Below are 21,219 nucleotides of genomic sequence, written 5' to 3'. Positions count from 1 at the left end.
TTCCCACCGAAAATTAAACTTTAATTTGTTTTAAGGTACTGTTTACATTGTTAAGGTGGGGATAAAAAGTTCTTTTTATAAGTTTTTTCTAAATTTACACAGTAATGATATGCATTTTTATACCCTACATCACTATAGGGGGGATATTTGTTTGCGTTTGTGTCGATGTTTGTAACACCCAAAAATACTGCGTATAAGTGTCACATTCTGAGTCGATTAAGCTGTGTATGTCCGTTCATCCGTCTGTCCGTTTAAGTGTCCATGTAAATACTGTGCATACGCTACAGTTCGCAATTTTCAAGATAATTTGATGAAATAGGACTTAGCCTATTGAAAAAACAGTATTACCCCTTCCGATTTTGATGAAACTTGTTACACATATTATTTGTATAAATACGAAGTTTAAGTTTCTCCGAAATTTCCAATTTCATTACTGTTTAGATTTTATCAAGGTTCAAAGTTCACATTTTTTAAGATTTCTTTCAACAAGCACTAAATATTACATAGTAAATTTTCTAGACTATTTATCCGATTTTAATAGGTTTTATCCCTAATTAAAGTATATGTCTTGTAGTTTGACAATTTTTTTATTTTTTATTGTAGTTTTTACCTAAGAATAATGATATCAGAAAACGTCTGTAGTCAAGGATATCTCAAAAATTTATCTTCCTTATTCTACTTTATTCCTTCACTTAATATTGATTATAGTATACTCAACAATATATAAATAATTCAGAATGGAACAATGAGGAGATCTCAAGTCTCAAAATAAATACATATATGTATATATGTATGTAGATGTCAAAACAGTAATTTTGAAAAGTTAAAATGAACTAAATTCACATTTTAGGGGAGAACATCAGCAACTTTAATTTTTGAGCTTCCCTAGTGTACAAATATGTATAAAAATCACTTAATATAGTATTTGTAATTAAATGACCTTATATAGCAAGAGATGTATGTATCAATACACATTCATACTTATCCATAAATAAGTTTAGAGTAAATATACATATATATATGTATTTGAAAATACAAAAATACTGGCATTTATTAAATACTCCTTCTCTCACTTGTGTAGATATTAGAGGTATAACCAATACTAATAACGAGTTTGTAATTTGTATGTAAAAATATTTCATAACTAATTTAAATACATACACAGAGGGAAAAAGAAATATACATGCCTGGTACCAAATTGACACCAAACTGTTTATAATTTTGTAATAACATCCGTTGTCAAAGTATACACATACGTACGACAACACTATGTAATGTTGACAACATTGCAACAATTCGTTGTCGAAATCTTCATTTTATACACATCCGTTGTATAAATGTTAACAAACGTGGTAAGCTTACTATTGACAAACAATCCGTTGCCCATAGTGAGCTTACGTTTGTTAACATTTAGACAAAGGATGTGTATAAAATTTAGATTTCGACAACGAATTGTTGCAATGTTGACAACGTTGCGTTGTTAACATTACATAGTGTTGTCGCACTTTGACAACGGATGTTATTGAAAAATTATAAACTCTTTGGTATCAATTTGGTACCAGGGATGTATATTTCTTTTTCCCTCTGTGTACACGTTCTCAATGGCATTGTCAGTCATGAGCATTAAAGTAATTTACAAAACCTCACTCATGTTAACTATTGTCAATTATGCATTACATGTTCTACATAATGAACATATTTATGATAATTTTAGCATATTCCGGATGGTCACTTGCAGAAAGGTTGGGCTAACTCGAGTAGCGCTATCACTCATTTTCAATGACTTGACAGAAGTTCAAGAAAAACAATTTTAATTTTTTCTCTTATTAATCTGAAGATTGTGATATATGTATATTTTTAAAAATATAAATATTACAACCTTATTATTCACATACATACATATAAATAAGTATGTTTTCATAAATATAACAATTATGACATTCATTATTATTATTTTTATTATTATTGCATTATAGTTATGGACAACAGACAGGAAGGAAATGTCAGCCATCATTATTTATTATAAAATAATCATTATAAATGTAATATGAATATTTTATTATTATTAAAGATATAAATATACTATATTATAATTAGATGTTTAAAAGAAAAATACTTTTGAAAATGAGTAAAAGATTTTTACGCAAACAAATAACTTAATCAAACAGAATTTATTTTCTTTAAATTTACAGTTGCTCTTTAAAGTTTTAACTTTAAAAAACATCTTTATCAGAAATTAAAAGTTAACATTTGTTGCCAAATAATTTTTGTTCTATTATGTTTTCTTTCTATTATATGTTGTTGCTACCTTATATGATGTTTGCTACTTTTATTGTCAACACATTATTCTAACTGCTGTCGGTGATGACAACAGCACATCATATGCTTGCATACACCCATTCTCATCCAAACAAATTAATTCATGATTTGTATGTTGTAGTTATTTTCGTTGCTGTTATCTGCTGACAATACTTCAAGCGTAAAGTTTCCTTATGATTTAGTTGGGTGTTGAAATATATTCATAACAAATCTTCAAGTTGAACGCATGAAGAAAACCCCAAGAAATGTAAAAAGTTAACAGTAAATATTACAATAATGTTGGAAAAAACAATTTTTAAAGGAATTTTAAGATTAGTAAAACTTTTACTTACTATCCTTGATTTAGAAACAAAATGTAACCTCCGAAAAACCGGAATACTATAACCAATAATATCTCTAATTATGGGGCAATTGTTATATTAAAACTATTCATTTCTTATCATGCCGTTACGAAATTTAGAATTAACGGCTCGTTTTTGGCCAACGAAGTGACAATCATGGCATTGACTTGGGTTGAATTAGTTCCACCATAATTCTTTTGGATTTTCTTTCGACAAGAATCTATATAGAGTAGTATATGCTCAAAGTTCTTCAATTAATTTCCTCCTATCATTTATTCACTTCACTGTATTCATAAAATGCGAATTTGCACACAAAAGTAATATTTGCTCAAATTGTATGATATTTTCGTAAATACACAAATATACAATTTGATGTTCATATGTGTGCATAACTGTATATTTGAGTGTGTGTGTGTGTATATACATATGTATATCTTACTGGTATTCATTCAATAGAAACTTAAAAACTTTTCAAATATTTTTTAATAAATTTCAAAACAATATGTTTTTTCCTGGCAATTCTTATTTTTTTTTCATGGTAAAATGATAAAGTGTGAGAAAAAAAGATGAATACTCTATACTACCGGAAGCACTTGTGAATATATATATATATATTTTTTATTTATTTTTTTATTATTCATATAATAAGTTGACGAAGAGAGTGAGAAAGGGAGCATCCATAGAGGAAAAAGTATTTGCATTGTTATTTTATTTTATTATTATTATTGTTGGGATACATATTTTGAACATATGATCCTTCCAAAGTATTTTATAAAACGTTTGTATTTGTATATGTGTTTAAGCTTCTTTTTAACGGAAATTCATTCATACATTCATGTATGTGTGTAAAATGATTGTAATAATAAAAATAAGGCAAAAATAAAAAGAAAAACTTATTTTTTTCAAGCTCAATTGTTTAGAAATAAAATGAATAAATTCCGTTTCTTTATTGTATTTCATTTTTACATATAACATTTTTTTCTGTTCCTCTAAAGGAAATAATGTTTCTTAAAACCGGATATATAAAAAAATACGAAAAAATAGATGTTTATAAAACTATTACAATTTAATTTTGTTTAACAATAGCTTTAATAACCTTCAAACACTTAACGAATTTCAAATAATAAAAAAAATCCTTTTTGTCTTTCTTTTAGATGCTCCTGTTTGTAGCACGAATGCTGTAATTGTCATTGGTGCTTCACTAGAAGAGGCTGTGCCCATACCCTGTCGCGTTAATTCAGATCCACCAGAAATTGACTTTGAATGGACTTTTTCTAGTAGTGGTGAACATTTTGAAGTACCTTCTGGTCATTATGCCACAATACAAGAGGCTACTACAACCGGTGATATACATCGTACCATTGTTGAGTCCAATGACACTCATTTTGAAACTTATGGTAAATTAATGTTAATTTTTAATATTATTTTCTCTCAATCTTAAAGACTTGTAAAAAAAACTTTTATAATATTTTTATTTTCTATTTTATTTGTTCCTTCTTTTTTTTTTTGTACTTCGTTATAGTAGAGACTGTTAGTGAATTGATTTATACACCAAAAGGCGAACGAGATTATGGTACATTGGCTTGTTGGGGTAGAAATTCAATTGGCAAACAATCAGAACCATGTTTATTTCAAGTTGTACCAGCTGGTAAGTTTTACAAAAATAAAAAAGAATATGAAAAAATACACACAAACTTATAAATTGAAAAGAAATATATGGTAAACATTTTCTTATGTCAAAAATGCATAAGAATCTTTGTTAATAATTTTAAAAATCTTAACATGTTTTCCCAGCCACATTATTTACATGTTTTTTTTTAAATTTATGGTTTCATTAAGTTAATTTAAAATTGGCAATGATTTTAATTATGAATTGTTATTATTTAATTTAATATAGATTTTTAAAGTACTAATGGCAAATAGCAATATTATATTTTTATGTTATTTTTCCTTATGTTTTGTATCCACTTCATAATCGCTGTCTAAATAATTGAAAATTATTTAGTTTTAGTTTAAATTTTTAAATAGTTAGGGGAATGTCCTACATTTGTATGGTGTACAGTAAAATACCAGTACAACACTACATGGTATCTAAATCAGTCTTTGATTTTACAAATTTCCTCCGGCTGGATAAAGTATAAATTGTTGTCCAAACCAATTCAGTAAACTATTATTATTTCTATTTTCTAATTTTAAAAAAATTATGCTTAAATTTCCTCATCGAGATCAACTATTTACTTACAATCTCATTAAATATACAAATTGATACAAAATATTTAATTCCAAATAAATAAATTCCTATTCCCACAACAAAAAAATCAAAATAATATCTACAGATTTTCAAACAAATTGAGTTAATAACAATCAAAATACATTCACAAGGAAACCAAAATCATACAAAAATACACACATTACAAATTGGTATTGATGAAATTAAATAAATATAAAATCCAAATTATAAATAATGATAATGTTTATACCTTTTTTCACATCTCTTTATCTATCCCTAAATATACATACAAAAACATTTAAACGCTGGTATGGAATGCTATGAATGCTTTGAATAAATGTAGCAAAACCTGGAGCTTTGCGTAACTGTACATTGAGGCCATATGTAGTGACCTCAGCATCGTTAAATTCATCGAATCAAACAACAATGCATGCCAATCAAATGATGATGCCAACACAATATGGAAGGCACGAAACAAATTTCCCGCATATGGAATATGTACGTGAGAGGAATAATGAAGAGAAACAGCAACAACAACAACAACCAAATCGAAACGGTAGTAACAATAGTAAACATATGAACAACAACAATAATAGTAATAGTAGTAACAACAAAAATCATAACAAAATTTACAATGATGGTATTAAAGGGACAAACAAAAAATCTAATAATAATAATAATGGTAGTGGTAGTGGCAGTGGTGCCAGTTCTGGTCCTGGTGTTGCTAGTAATAATAAACGAACTAACAACAATATTAATCAACAGCATAATATACAAAAACAGCAGAAACAACAACAACAACAAAATTATAAGCAACAAATGATTGTGCAAAAATATCGCATTCCCTTAAATCCCCAACAACTGCAAAGACTAAAAAAACGTACTTCTTTTACACCCTCCCAAACATTGGCCATCATTAAACGCCAGCAGATGGATAAGAAAAAACAACAACAGCTACAGCAACAAAAACAACAGAAAACTAAAAATGCTAACAACCACGAGCAAGACGAAACTTCAGTTGCAGATGATGATGGTGATGGCAACAATCATAGTAAAAGCAACAATAATAGAAATAACAACAGCAATAATAATAGTATAAAAATGATGGGGCCACAGGCAACCGTATCAAAAGCATTTATCAATAATCAAAGTGATGGATTGTCAGTGCCAACAACAAGCAACTTAAAAATGGACATAAATACAGTAGTAACAGCAACGAAAGGAGGAACGTCAGCAACAGCAACGGTATCAGCAATGACAACAAAGAAAAAATTACGTACAAAACGTGGTGCCAAAGATAAAAACCACATCAATAGCAAAACAGCAGCTGCAACCACACCAGTATCTAAGAATGATAATGACAATGAGGATGATGACGCTGCAAGAAGTTCAATAACAACAAAGAAGAAAGATCACCAATACCGCCAGTCACAGTCACAGCAGAACCAGGAAATGAAAATGAGGCAAAAACATTATCCGCAGCAGCAAGAACAAACCCAAAAACTTTCAAAGAGTAAAAAGAAAAAATCTAATTTATCATTGCGTTTAGAGAAGACAAACAAAAAACTAACTGGCGTTGTTAATGCAATATCAGCCACCACAAAAAAGGTATCATCAACCAGCAACAACAAAAACGACAGCGATAGGTATCACAATAAACAACATAACAAAAACACGCACAAACGTGATAAAAATACAATGAGAGTAATTCATCATCATCAGCTACAGCAGTCACAACAGCAAAAACATGAACAGCACCAAGAAATATTAAAAGTAACACAAACAACGAAAGCAATAGCAATAGAAGATGCCAATAAAACAAAACAGCAAAAAATGAGCTCAGCAAAAAACCAGCAACAGAAACGTGTGACAAAACGAGATGTTTCCACAAGAACTTTAGAAAAAAATCAAAAACTTCCATTAATACCTCAGCAACAGGAATCTGAAGATGGTTCAAGCCTACAACGACATTTAGAGGACAACGCTAATGAAAATTATGTCGCACAAACTAGTGTAACAAATAATAAGACATGCATTAAATGTGATCTTCATTATCATCAGTATCACACTTATCAAAAAGAAATCAATCGCTCGGTTACGAAAAACAAACTGCAGAATGACAAAAAACGTATACGGAAATCTCTAACACAAAAAGAACGTTATTTTATCAAAATAAGTAGCAACAATACACTGCATGACAACAATACTTCCAGCAACTACAACAATTTGCATTTACAGTTTAATGAATCAACAAAATCGAACCCTAGTAATATTATAAATAGACAATCAATGATACTACCCCCAAATAAACCAGAAATCACCAATAAACCTTCACAACAGCAAGTAGACCAAAAGCAACAACTACTAAAACAGGCGGAAACTTCTTTACAACCTCTAAAATCCTTATCTTATGAAGACTCTAGTAAAGAGACATCATCAGGCTCATTAACAGCCCACAACGCAGCTATATCTGCGGCAGCAGCATCATCATATCAAATTGGAGATGAGGACGTTGAGGCAGGAGATGATGATAATGAGAATGATAATGATGACGATGACGATGAAGAACAATTGGAAAATTTAGAAATGTTCGAAAATAACAACTCAATATACAATCATGCGAACAAAAATAACTACACTGATGAATTACAAGCCTTAGAAGAAGACGAAGATGACGATGATGAAGATAATGGAAGTACAACAAATTTGGAAGAAGAAGAGTTAGATGAGGTGGAAGAGGAAGAAGATGAGGATGATGCTGACTTATTAGCCGAAATGGTTGATGATTATTCATTAAATGATTCAAAAGTCTTGGATGAAGTTATTTCAACAATAGACAATGCTTTACAAACACAAATGACTTACAATACAACTGAACAATATGCAACAGCAACACTAACACAACAACGAAAGCAATACAGCAAGATACCACAACACTCCAATAATAAGCCAGGAAATGTCGATGAAGTTCGCCACAATAATGAAATCAGCAGAAACCATATCGATGATAATACTCAAGGCAATAATCATGTTGATAACGATGAAAATAGCAATGACGACAACGGAGATGATGACGATGAGGATGTTAATAATGAACCGCATTTTGATTATTCACGTATGGAATATAATTTTCATAATGGCATTGCCACCCACAGTCTTATTAGTCCGTATGGTTCTTCAGACTTGGGCAATAATGGTTATAATAATGGTGGAGTATCTGGTAGTAGTAATGGTGGTGGTATTGCCAGCATTTTAGGTGGAACTGGTGGAGGCGGCGGTGGCACTATTAATTTTGATAATTATGATAATATTATTTATTCGACAATGGAATTGGAATGTATGCCAGGTTATGATGGTGGTCTACAGCAGCAATTCTATCTGGAAGCATACGACTCGAAAACAAAGAAATTACGCTTAAATACATCCAGCACGTATGCAGATGTGCCAATATTTCGTGTGGATTTAAGTGGTAAGTAGATAACATTTGTATGCATGAAAATAAATGTATAATACTTTTATTTTATAGAACAAGTACAGTAATCTGTATTTAATTGAAATAAAAAATCATTATAAGTTGAACTGAACTGAACTAGAACTGAACTAGAACTGAACTAGAACTGAACTAGAACTGAACTAGAACTGAACTAGAACTGAACTAGAACTGAACTAGAACTGAACTAGAACTGAACTAGAACTGAACTAGAACTGAACTAGAACTGAACTAGAACTGAACTAGAACTGAACTAGAACTGAACTAGAACTGAACTAGAACTGAACTAGAACTGAACTAGAACTGAACTAGAACTGAACTAGAACTGAACTAGAACTGAACTAGAACTAGAACTGAACTAGAACTAGAACTGAACTAAAACTGAACTAGAAATGAACTAGAACTGAACTAGAACTGAACTAGAACTGAACTAGAACTGAACTAGAACTGAACTAGAACTGAACTAGAACTGAACTAGAACTGAACTAGAACTGAACTAGAACTGAACTAGAACTGAACTAGAACTGAACTAGAACTGAACTAGAACTGAACTAGAACTGAACTAGAACTGAACTAGAACTGAACTAGAACTGAACTAGAACTGAACTAGAACTGAACTAGAACTGAACTAGAACTGAACTAGAACTGAACTAGAACTGAACTAGAACTGAACTAGAACTGAACTAGAACTGAACTAGAACTGAACTAGAACTGAACTAGAACTGAACTAGAACTGAACTAGAACTGAACTAGAACTGAACTAGAACTGAACTAGAACTGAACTAGAACTGAACTAGAACTGAACTAGAACTGAACTAGAACTGAACTAGAACTGAACTAGAACTGAACTAGAACTGAACTAGAACTGAACTAGAACTGAACTAGAACTGAACTAGAACTGAACTAGAACTGAACTAGAACTGAACTAGAACTGAACTAGAAACTGAACTAGAACTGAACTAGAACTGAACTAGAACTGAACTAGAACTGAACTAGAACTGAACTAGAACTGAACTAGAACTGAACTAGAACTGAACTAGAACTGAACTAGAACTGAACTAGAACTGAACTAGAACTGAACTAGAACTGAACTAGAACTGAACTAGAACTGAACTAGAACTGAACTAGAACTGAACTAGAACTGAACTAGAACTGAACTAGAACTGAACTAGAACTGAACTAGAACTGAACTAGAACTGAACTAGAACTGAACTAGAACTGAACTAGAACTGAACTAGAACTGAACTAGAACTGAACTAGAACTGAACTAGAACTGAACTAGAACTGAACTAGAACTGAACTAGAACTGAACTAGAACTGAACTAGAACTGAACTAATGAACCTAGAAACGGAACTAGAACTGAACTAGAACTGAACTAGAACTGAACTAGAACTGAACTAGAACTGAACTAGAACTGAACTAGAACTGACTAGAACTGAACTAGAACTGAACTAGACTGAACTAGAACTGACTAGAACTGAACTAGAACTGAACTAGAACTGAACTAGAACTGAACTAGACTGAACTAGAACTGAACTAGAACTGAACTAGAACTGAACTAGAACTGAACTAGAACTGAACTAGAACTGAACTAGAACTGAACTAGAACTGAACTAGAACTGAACTAGAACTGAACTAGAACTGAACTAGAACTGAACTAGAACTGAACTAGAACTGAACTAGAACTGAACTAGAACTGAACTAGAACTGAACTAGAACTGAACTAGAACTGAACTAGAACTGAACTAGAACTGAACTAGAACTGAACTAGAACTGAACTAGAACTGAACTAGAACTGAACTAGAACTGAACTAGAACGAACTAGAACTGAACTAGAACTGAACTAGAACTGAACTAGAACTGAACTAGAACTGAACTAGAACTGAACTAGAACTGAACTAGAACTGAACTAGAACTGAACTAGAACTGAACTAGAACTGAACTAGAACTGAACTAGAACTGAACTAGAACTGAACTAGAACTGAACTAGAACTGAACTAGAACTGAACTAGAACTGAACTAGAACTGAACTAGAACTGAACTAGAACTGAACTAGAACTGAACTAGAACTGAACTAGAACTGAACTAGAACTGAACTAGAACTGAACTAGAACTGAACTAGAACTGAACTAGAACTGAACTAGAACTGAACTAGAACTGAACTAGAACTGAACTAGAACTGAACTAGAACTGAACTAGAACTGAACTAGAACTGAACTAGAACTGAACTAGAACTGAACTAGAACTGAACTAGAACTGAACTAGAACTGAACTAGAACTGAACTAGAACTGAACTAGAACTGAACTAGAACTGAACTAGAACTGAACTAGAACTGAACTAGAACTGAACTAGAACTGAACTAGAACTGAACTAGAACTGAACTAGAACCTAACTTGAACTAAACTTTATTTGCATGATTACATCTGTAATTAATTAACAATATTTCTTTGGAATTATTAAATTTATTTTAGAAACACATTTCAATAAACACCCGTATAATCTTAAAAAGGCTTTAATAAATTGAAAATATTTTAGTCTGAAATGAGTGTGTGTGTATTAATCACACATGAGTGATTTCTGTAATTTACCGATAATTACCTTTTGATTTGATTGTAAGTTGGTGGTAGTGTTCAATAATATACATACATTAATTAGTTGTGTAATTAGCAAAGTAAATGTAATGTCAACAAACTGAATTTCAAAAGAAAACAGAATAACACAAATTTACATTCATAGCAACAGAAATGGTAAAAATACCTCTATTTTTAGTTTTTTTGTCCATGACAAACAAAAACTTAAAAATTCGCAAATAACTAATGAATATTTGTTTTAGTAATACTTAAAAACACGTAAAAATCTGCATATTTATCTAGTTTTTTTTTGCACTCAGCATTTAAAAACCAAAATTTGTAATTACAAGATTTTATTACTCGCCTGCAAATGTTGGCTGCTGAAAAAAACAGAGAACTACCGATCATCACCTAAGACAAAGAAAAACTACGAGTCAAAATGTTTTTTCTGCCAAAAATAAAAAAAAAATTTAGATGTATGTAATAGTTTATTTAACAAACTTTTTAGTTGCCAAAACTATTCGGAGCGTGTTAAATGAGCCAAACTTTGATTATTAAAGTTGCTTTTAATACCAATTTGTTTGTTTGCGTTTGTTGCTTAAATATATGTACGTACATACATACATATGTGCGTATATTTTTTGGGGAGTTCTATACTTTGAATTTAATATGAGATTTTTTTAATATTTTTTGAAAAACCATATACACCGTATACACTTATAAGTATATATATATATATAACTAACTAGCTAACTAAGTAAGGACTGAAGCTAGAGAAATTTGTGTGTTTATACTTAGTAAATACAAAATTTGATATAAAAATCGTAATATATGGATAATTATGAAGGCATATAAATATCATTATTTCAATCGAACCAATGCAATAGCAAATATTTTATATACCCTAATTAGTAGTACTAATGTATTGATGTTTTATTTTTCATTCATCTTAAATTTATGTATATATGCACACGTGAACACATACTTTAAATTTGTGTATATTTGTCTATTTCCAAACATTATGCTAGTTAGCTACGTGATTATGTATGCTTATATACACATTATCAAATATATACATAGTACCCAACAGTTTTAGAAGGTCACGATGTATCCTTTATAGAAAATATATTTTTTTAAATAATAATAGAATTTATATATATCTTGTGAAACATTGCAACTGTCAATTTATGGTCTCTGAGTAATATAAAGAGAAGATATTTAACCCAGAAGAAGTAAACTTCAACACGTCCAATTATTAATTTGTAAACAAAACCAAATTTAAAAGCAATTAAATCCCCCCAGAAATTCCCTTAACAGGTGTTCTATATAGTCACCCCCGAAATGCAGAGAAGCACTCTCTTAGAAATCAAATATTAATTTAAACACATACTTATGCTTTCTCTTTTAAATACATGCACACATACGTAGATGTAAATGTGTGTGTATATTTATGTAAAATTTAAGTATAAAGTTTACTACTAATGCATCTATGTATAGAGGTGTATGAGTATTTTTTAGCGGTTTGTTTGTAAAACGTAACGAAGCGTAAAGTTACGATTAGTTAAACAAGCGCGTTAAGCTGTTTCAGCACAAATTTCAATCTATAAAACTTCCATAGTATTTTCATATTATTCTACTGCCAATAATCTTCTTTATAGTTTTTACTTGTATGTGTTTTTATTGTGAAACAAGTAAGCAAATGAACAAATAGAAAATACGAAAATTAAATATATAAAAGTATTTCTAAAATAAATAAGTATTTTTTTAGTTAAGTTATTTGGTACAAGTACAGTACCAAATTAATTTCATGCAGATTTTGATCGAAATTCTTAATTTCATTCGGTTTATTTTTTTGTTTAAGAGAAACATTATTTCGAAATAGTTCTTAAATATACGTATGATTGATATTCAATACATAAATAATACTTATACGCAGTGGTGTAAGAAATATGAGTGGTGTTATTCAAATTTATACTTAATTTCGATTATCATATTTGAATGCAGACAAACTTTTCACAAAAAAGCTTCACTATAAAAACACTCGATTGAGATATCTAAAATTTTCTCTCTATATACTGGTATATGATTGAATTTTCAATTAATTTTCAGTAAATATTAAATTTTCTAAAAATGTTATCCAAAATCGAATTATTAATACAAAAGAAACTGAGAAAACAAATTTCAGTAGAAAATCATATAAAGACATTAATTATTTTTGACATGTAGGTATATATACCTATTCAAACTCCCAATAAAAAATCATTTTTTTTAAGCATACCTAAAACTTTTAATCTTAACAAACATTAACTCTTTCATGCCTTGATATGTCACCTTTTAACTTATTTTTTTAAATTTTTTTGCTTTCCTTTTGCACAGATTTAACACCCATGGACTATTACCCAGATCCAAATCCAGCCTTACATCTTGTTGTCTACAGTGTTAATCAAAAAGGACGCTCAGAGGCAATTGTTTTAGAAAACATACCAATTAATGAGGCAGAAAAACGTTCCGGTAAGTTTCCCTCTAACATTTATGTTTGAACTTTTACATTTTAGTTGGTTGGAAGAGGTAAGTAGTAGTAGCCATATAGCCAAAAGAGTCATTCGTTCATCCATCCATGTTGGCATGCACAATGTTTTATGCAAAAATTTGTGTGTATAATTTTTAGATGTAAAAACAAACATCAAAGTGTAATACCTACAAAATCTGCACTAAATTTACTTTACTATGTTGTAAACTTCAAAATTTATAACATTGTTTAGGGAAACAGAAATGGCAGCAGATAATTCGTATATATCCATGAACAAAAGGTTGCACAAAGATAAATGTATAGTTACAGATGTTCTTGTAAATTATACATCTAACTATACGTAAAAACAAACTCATTTATTAGTAGAGCAGAGTGTAGTAAGTTAGTTTATGGCATTTCTAAAATGTTAAGACAAAAACATTAGTAGATCAATGAAGCAATTTAACTTTACATTAATTTATATAGGATTGAAATTATTTAGAAATTTTGCTAAAGGAAAATGTACGTGTTACCTACTGACCCCTACTAAAAATGTTAATTAAAAGACGCCAAATGGTTAATTTTATTTACAAATGCATAATAAATATTTTGCTTTTAAATTAAAAAATCTTTGAACATTTTCTTAAAATAATTATTTATTCAGTTGGTCTTTTTTCAAAAACTATCAACTATATACTCTTAACTAAATAGCAAATTTTCTATAAGTTTTCTAACTTAAATTCCAAACAAACCAAAGATTTCAAAAATTGCTTTTTTGTTATTTTTTTTTTTCTTATATTTTCATTGTGTTATTTCCTGTTTTTACTTCATGAAAAAATCAACTTTTCAGTCATCGCTTTAAAATTTCAAATGATTTTCTCTTTTGCCAGCATTTTTCTTTTGTTCGTTTGTTTATATTGTGTTTTTTCAACTTTTAAAATACAGTTTTCTTCCTATCCATTTTCGTAATTTCTAGGTAATTTCCTGTCGATTTAACATCTTCTGCACAACTTAAATAAAAAAGGGAAAATCTTTTATGGAGAGATATATTTAAAAAAATGAATTCAAAAATGTTGAAAAAGGATTATTTAAAAGAAGAATAAAACAGTAACACAAATAGTGTAATTAGGGATAAAATATTGAAGGCAAATCAGTCGGTCAATATGACTAACAATGAATGTGTTCATAAATAAAATTTTTTGTAATATTATTGCAAATATTAAAAATAAGAAATATTTTTTCAGAGGTTGGTGAAAATGTTCACACACGGGATTAGACTGTGAAATCTTTAACAATATTTGGCTAACTTGGATGCAATTAGGAAAACGCTAAAATATTCTAATAAAATCCATTTTGTCTTTGCTTGATTTTCCAAAAATAAAGAGTTCAAAATATAATAGAAACATAATTCTTCAAATTATTCTTATACTTTTACTTAAAAATAAACTTTTGGTTTATCCCAAGATTATCGGAAAGCAAAATTTTTAAAAATTATTTTTATGTTTTTACTTAAAAATAAACTTCTGATCCATTTTATGAAATGCATATAAAAATAACTTTATAGGAAAATTTCTATTAAGCAATAAATATACTTACTTTAATAAACGTAGAACATAAACATTCAATAATATCCATTTGTCTTGCTTAAGGAACTTTTTGTACCCTACACCACTATAGTGGGGAGGGTATTATGCTTTTGTACCAAAACGCATTATACCCTCCTGGTCCTGCACCCATTTTTAAAAACCCTAATCGGCTCAGAATCACTTTATCAGTCGATTTAGCTATGTCTGTCCCCCTGCCTGCATCTCTGTCTGTCTCTCTGTCCGTCTTTCTGTCTGTCTGTCCGTCTGTGTATCCATGTAAACCTTGTGCGCACGATACAGGTCACAATTTTCAAAATGATTTGATGAAATTTAGCACATACTCTTCTTTTGAAAAAGGCCATTATTTTGCCTAGCCCCCATACAGCCGTACCCCCGAATAGGGATTTTGAGCTCATAATTATGTTAAATTTTCTTGAATCTCTAAAAAAATGTATCGAGCTCATTTGACCTTATCCCCTATATAAAGTCCCCTTCAGAAAATGACATGAAAGTCAAAATACACTTATAAACACTAATATCACGATAAAATTCTGCATAAATAACTTTAATATAGACTCAAATTCCTCTAACAAAATGTATAATGATAGACTCATATTTGTCCTTGCGCCCGTATAACCTCTCTTTCAGAAATTCATATTTTTTGTCAACAAATTGTTTCCAAATTTCGAAATTAGGGCAATAAAAAACTTAAATGGTTTATTATTTAAAATAAATTACAGTTTTTATATACTACTCACTGGTGTAATGTATACCATATAGTCGGTCATGACCGATTATACCATTCTTAGTAGTTTCTTCATTATTTTCAAAAAAATTTACTAAATATAGTTAAAAATATAGAATAAATACTTAAATTTTGCCTGATTCTTGCAGTTTTTCATTGTAGTTTAGCTCCAAATTTCTTGGAAAATAATTAATAAAATAATTTTTATAAATTATTTCTATATTTTTACAGAAAAATAAACTTGTGGTTTCTTTAATAAAATCCATGTAAAAATAACTTTATAAGTAAAAAAAATACTTATGTGTTCTATTAAACCATAAATATACTTTCTTAAATAAACATAGAACATAGAAATACTTACAGTAATAGTATTTCATTTAATTCTTACGAATATATACATAAAGTATTAGTAAATTTATGTTTCTATATATAAACAAAAATATTATTACTTGTTTATGTTAGATAGATACCTTTGTTTGACTTATATATGTAACTATATATGTTTTATTATTATAATTTGTAAATACCCTGCAGTTTGAAGGTCCTGTCCCCAACCAATGAGTCTATCTACTTCTTGTAAAAGTATTGAAATATTTATTGAATAAATAACACTAATATACAACATATAATATTTCATACAGCATATCATTTCAAGCAACAGTAAACATATAATATTATTATTTTATATACATAAATACATAAGATTATTTATTTATATATATTTCTATAAGTGTATTTATCTAAGTAAATAGCAACACACTCATAGATATTATGTTAAAAACCCACGTGTATATCTCCTTCCTAAATAGACATAGAAATGAATAGTTGTATGTATTTCAAATATATCTATGTACATTTTCTTACTGTGGCTAATGTTTATTGTTTTAATATTAATTTATTATGAGAGAATATTTTAAGGTAAATATCTTTACAAAAGTGTTTTCTTCATAAAGAAAAAATATACATTACTTAAATATTTTTGATATAAATATAACTGCGAAAAAGACATAGCTGGACTTTAAGATTATCAGACATTTGAAGTTACATTTAAAGTTTCATCTGGAGTGTTGCTATAAACTGGAAACAAAATATGTTTATTAGAGTATCTAAAGGAACAGGATTGAAAATCTTGACTAAAAAAATCCTAATTTTTGAAAAATAAAATATCTGGAGTGTTGCTATAAACTGGAAACAAAATATGTTTATTAGAGTATCTAAAGGAACAGGATTGAAAATCTTGACTAAAAAAATCCTAATTTTTGAAAAATAAAATATCTTCGATTGTTTCGAAATAGGTCTCACCTAATTTTGAGTTGATTACGGGAAAAATAATCTTAAATTTTTGTAAAGTATTTTTGGTTCACAAGTTATCGAAAAAGGTGTCAAAATTGTGAACTTTAAGCTTATACAGGAAAATATTTAAAAAATAGTTTGGCATTTAGTTTAGTCTATTTCAGTGTTACACGGGACACCCTAATATTTATATTTAAAATATATAAAGCTTTGAACATAAATTTTAGAAAAACGTTTAACAAATTTCCTAAATTAAAAAATTAAAAAAAGCCTGGAAAATCTCCTATAATTGTCAAAGAAAAATGATTATAAACATGATTTGAAATCAACATTCTTCAGCGTTTTATAAAATTTATATAAAATATTTTCTTTAAATTAAAAACTAACCAAAACTCAAAAGCAAAATATAAATAAAACATTCATAATAAAACTTTTAAAAATGCAAATATTTTTTACAACTGCACTAACAACATTTACACACACACAAACTAACATACAAACAAAAAAGGCAATTACTATTGCTTTAAATTCTTTGAAACTAATGTCGTTAGTACAGAAAGCAAAAAAGTACAATTGTACATTTGAATATTTTGTTGGTTTTTTTCCTCTTCACCACTCTGTGATTTACAAGTATTTGTGTATGTTTCTCCTACAAGTGTTAGTGTTGGTAAAGTAAATAATATCTACAATAACAAGAACAACAGTAACCAGAATAGCAACAACAACAACAACAAAAGGTTAAAAAAACAAAAACCCTTAAGAATATGCAAATACTTTAACGACTTTTTAAAGGTGAAATGAATACTCGAAACAAAAGTAGAAAGAAGAAAAAAACAGAAAAAAGAAAAACATGATGATGAAAATTACATGAGAAACAAAAAGAGCTGGAGTCCAGGATTTGATAGAGGCAGTCGATAAAACGAAGAAAGAGAGAGAAAGAAATATGTAATTTGATTTTTCTTTGGGGAATTATAAAAATAAACGAAAGGATAAAAAAGTTGTAATAAATGGAAAAATTAATTTAATATTATTTGTTACCTTTTCGCTTTGTAGAAAATAAAGGTAAATATGTATGTGAATACAATGTGAATTAAATAATTTCTTTGGAAAAGAAAATATTAATAACGCTAAGCGAGATATAGAAATATAAAAATTTAAAACAAAATTTAACATTTCAGTTTGTCAAATTGTAAATTACATCACTAAATAATAAGAGTGTTAAGAATAAATATAACTAGTTATTTCGTAAATTTAAATTTTTACTTCTTCTTTATATTTTTTGATTTCAAAAAGAAGGCAAAACATAAAAACTATTAAATTATCTAAAAATTTAACGCCATTTAAGTATATCATCTAAATTATAGAAATTCCTAAACTACTGCTTAACCTACTGCGGCTGTAATTTATCAAACATAAATTACAAATAAGTACTCGTACTGAAACACTCACACACATTAAAAGGTAATGTAGAACGCAATGCGTGTATCTATAAATCAAGATGTAAAACTTACAATCTCACTCTATAAAAAAGATTTTACTAAAGCATTATTAAAGACAAGCCAGCCATACAACGAAATTTTCACAACTAAAGTATTTGTATGTGTGTATAGATATGTATCTAAAGTATGTATTTTACTTACTATTCTTACATTGTATTTGTTTTTATACTTACAATTGTAAGTTTGTATATAGTGCGAGTATTGTAAATATTTATGTTTATGCCTCTTATTCTGCTGTTCAGCTGTTATATACACCCATATCTATTGATACTTTTAATAGGTTTATAGTTACCATTACTTTGTAATATGTATGTATGTAATAATATAGAGGCAGTTATATAGATACTTTTACTTTATCTGTTTATTTATTTGTCACCAAGGAATATTTAATAGGAAATATATGGTTATATTATGATTATCTTTATTATCATTTAGAGTATTGTTTACAGTTGATGAAAATATTGAGCTTTGAGAACACAGGAAAAAATAAAATGTTTGGGGTGTATTAATAATTGTCTGATGTCAGTTTTTATTTAGGTTTTTATTATGGTTAAATAGTTTTAAGCTGTTTTTATTTTATTTTTAATATTTATTTTGATTTGGATTATGATCCTTTAATTGCCTGTAGGCAAAAAAAAATATATTTTTTATTAAATATCCGGCATCTATGTATTTATTTATGAATGTAAAAATCATCTGTTGAATTTCTCATTTATATACATAGTACAATATATAAATCAATAATATTAAAATATGAGTCTGTTTGTATAAATGTTACAAAAAATTTGCAATAGATCTGAATATAGTTATATATATATATTATTTAATAAAATAAATTTTTAACTTTTACCCGAGGTTATGTTTTAGTATTAAATCAATAAATAGTTAAAAAAAAAAATAAAATATTTTACTAATGGGAAAAAATCTAAAGTTTTTTATATTTGTACGAATTTATATTAAATTTGTAATCTGAATAAGAAAATTAATAAATACAAATCAAATTTTGTATATTCTACACCATTATAAGAGGAAGGGTATTGCGTTTGTGCTAGTGTTTGTAACACCCAAAAATATTGGTCCTACATCTAACTTAAAGTATACCAAATCACTCAGAATCACTTTCTGAGTCGATTTAGCAATGTCTGTCAGTCAGTCTGTCTGTCTGTCTGTCTGTCTGTCTGTCTGTCTGTCTGTCCATCTGTGTGTCCCTGTAAACCTTGTACATACTCCACAGTTCGCAATTTTCAGGATAATTAGATGAAATTTGGAACATACTCTTCTTTTGACCCAAGGTTATAATCGGTCCATTATTTCGTATAGCCCCCATACGACCGTATCCCCCGAATAGATTTTTGAACTCAAAAATATGTTAAATGTTCTTGTATCACTCCAAAAATCGGCAAAACTTAGTTTTATATAAGTCTAAATGATACTACTGATTTTCGTAATTATCGGGTCTCATTTGACCCTATCCCCCATACAAAGTCCGCTTCAGAAACAGACTTTATGGTAAAAATTAACTTATAAACACTAATATCACGATGATATTCTGCGTAAATATAACTTTCATACAGACGTAAATCACTCTACCAAAATTTATAAGGATAGGAAAATCCCTTTTTTTGTCAATAAATTGTTAAAATATTTCTGAACTAAAATAAAAATGAAATTAAATGCTTTATTATTAAAAAGTAATCAAACTTTTTAACGTAATTACTGGTGTAGGGTGTCATATGGTCGGCCATGCCCGACTATAAATTCTTACTTGTTTTTATATAAATATAATTCTTTTATAACCCACCATCACAAAAGATGGGGGAATTTTGATTTTGTCATTCTGTTTGTAACACATTGAAATGTTGCTCTTATATCCTATATCTATATGTGTTAATGTACATTCCGAGTTGGTACTTATTAAATTCAAAGACAATCTAACCATGACCGTCTTTTGAAACACAATAGCGTCTACACGAGTTGAGCAAGAAAATGAATTTTACGCTTATAACTCATATAAAATTAGATATAAACTAGTCATGTAATAAGCAATTTTACCTATCAAATAATTGACCGTTCTATCCAGGAAAATCACTTTAGGACTCATGACTTTTTTAAAAATACAAGCATAGCGGTGAATTACAACACAAATTAAGGATTAGTCCTTATCCATCATTTAAGGTTCTTAGTGTTCTTATTAATCGTTCAAAAATTATCCAATTAAGACAAAATTTAAAGAAAAAATAATTAGTTACTGGTTTATAATTGACACAATCCCCACTAAGCTTCTAAGACTTAAGTCCAAATATATAAGCACCTTCCACAACCTGTGCTTTAATAGTTTCGTTATAGCTGAATATAAAACTGTTACCTGTTATAGTAAAAGTTGTATGTACATATTTTATAGACTCTAAAAAAATTAAATTAACAAAAAAGTAAATAAATAAAAAATGATAGCAATAATAATTATTTATTATTTTTTAAAAATAAACGTGAATTTTCAAAAATGCCTAATGTATTAAACACTGTTCCACCATCACGTATACATATGTGTAATGTACGAAAATTAATTATACGTTCTGTAGTTCCTAGTAAAGTTTATTTATACTTTGCAAAATACATTATAATCTATTTTGTTTTT

General features: G+C 28.5%; 1 protein-coding gene across 3 annotated transcripts in view; it reads left to right on the top strand.

The window, feature by feature from the left end:
* The window catches only part of LOC119602578 (putative uncharacterized protein DDB_G0282133), a 326,929-nt gene that overhangs the window by 295,278 nt on the left and 10,432 nt on the right, over positions 1-21,219 (top strand). For 2 of the 3 annotated variants that reach the window (XM_037954171.1, XM_037954186.1), the window contains 4 exons: positions 3,815-4,057; positions 4,183-4,308; positions 5,234-8,359; positions 13,329-13,463. In XM_037954171.1, the coding sequence (XP_037810099.1) occupies positions 3,815-4,057; positions 4,183-4,308; positions 5,234-8,359; positions 13,329-13,463 (3,630 nt within the window). The remainder of the gene's footprint in view (positions 1-3,814; positions 4,058-4,182; positions 4,309-5,233; positions 8,360-13,328; positions 13,464-21,219) is intronic. The other variant, XM_037954179.1, reaches the window with a different exon arrangement.

Source organism: Lucilia sericata, unplaced genomic scaffold (assembly GCF_015586225.1).
Source record: "Lucilia sericata isolate MDLA Ls3-8-SP2 unplaced genomic scaffold, ASM1558622v1 Contig000007F_arrow, whole genome shotgun sequence".
Taxonomy (NCBI): Eukaryota; Metazoa; Arthropoda; class Insecta; order Diptera; family Calliphoridae; genus Lucilia; species Lucilia sericata.
This window is presented reverse-complemented; position numbering and strand designations above follow the sequence as displayed.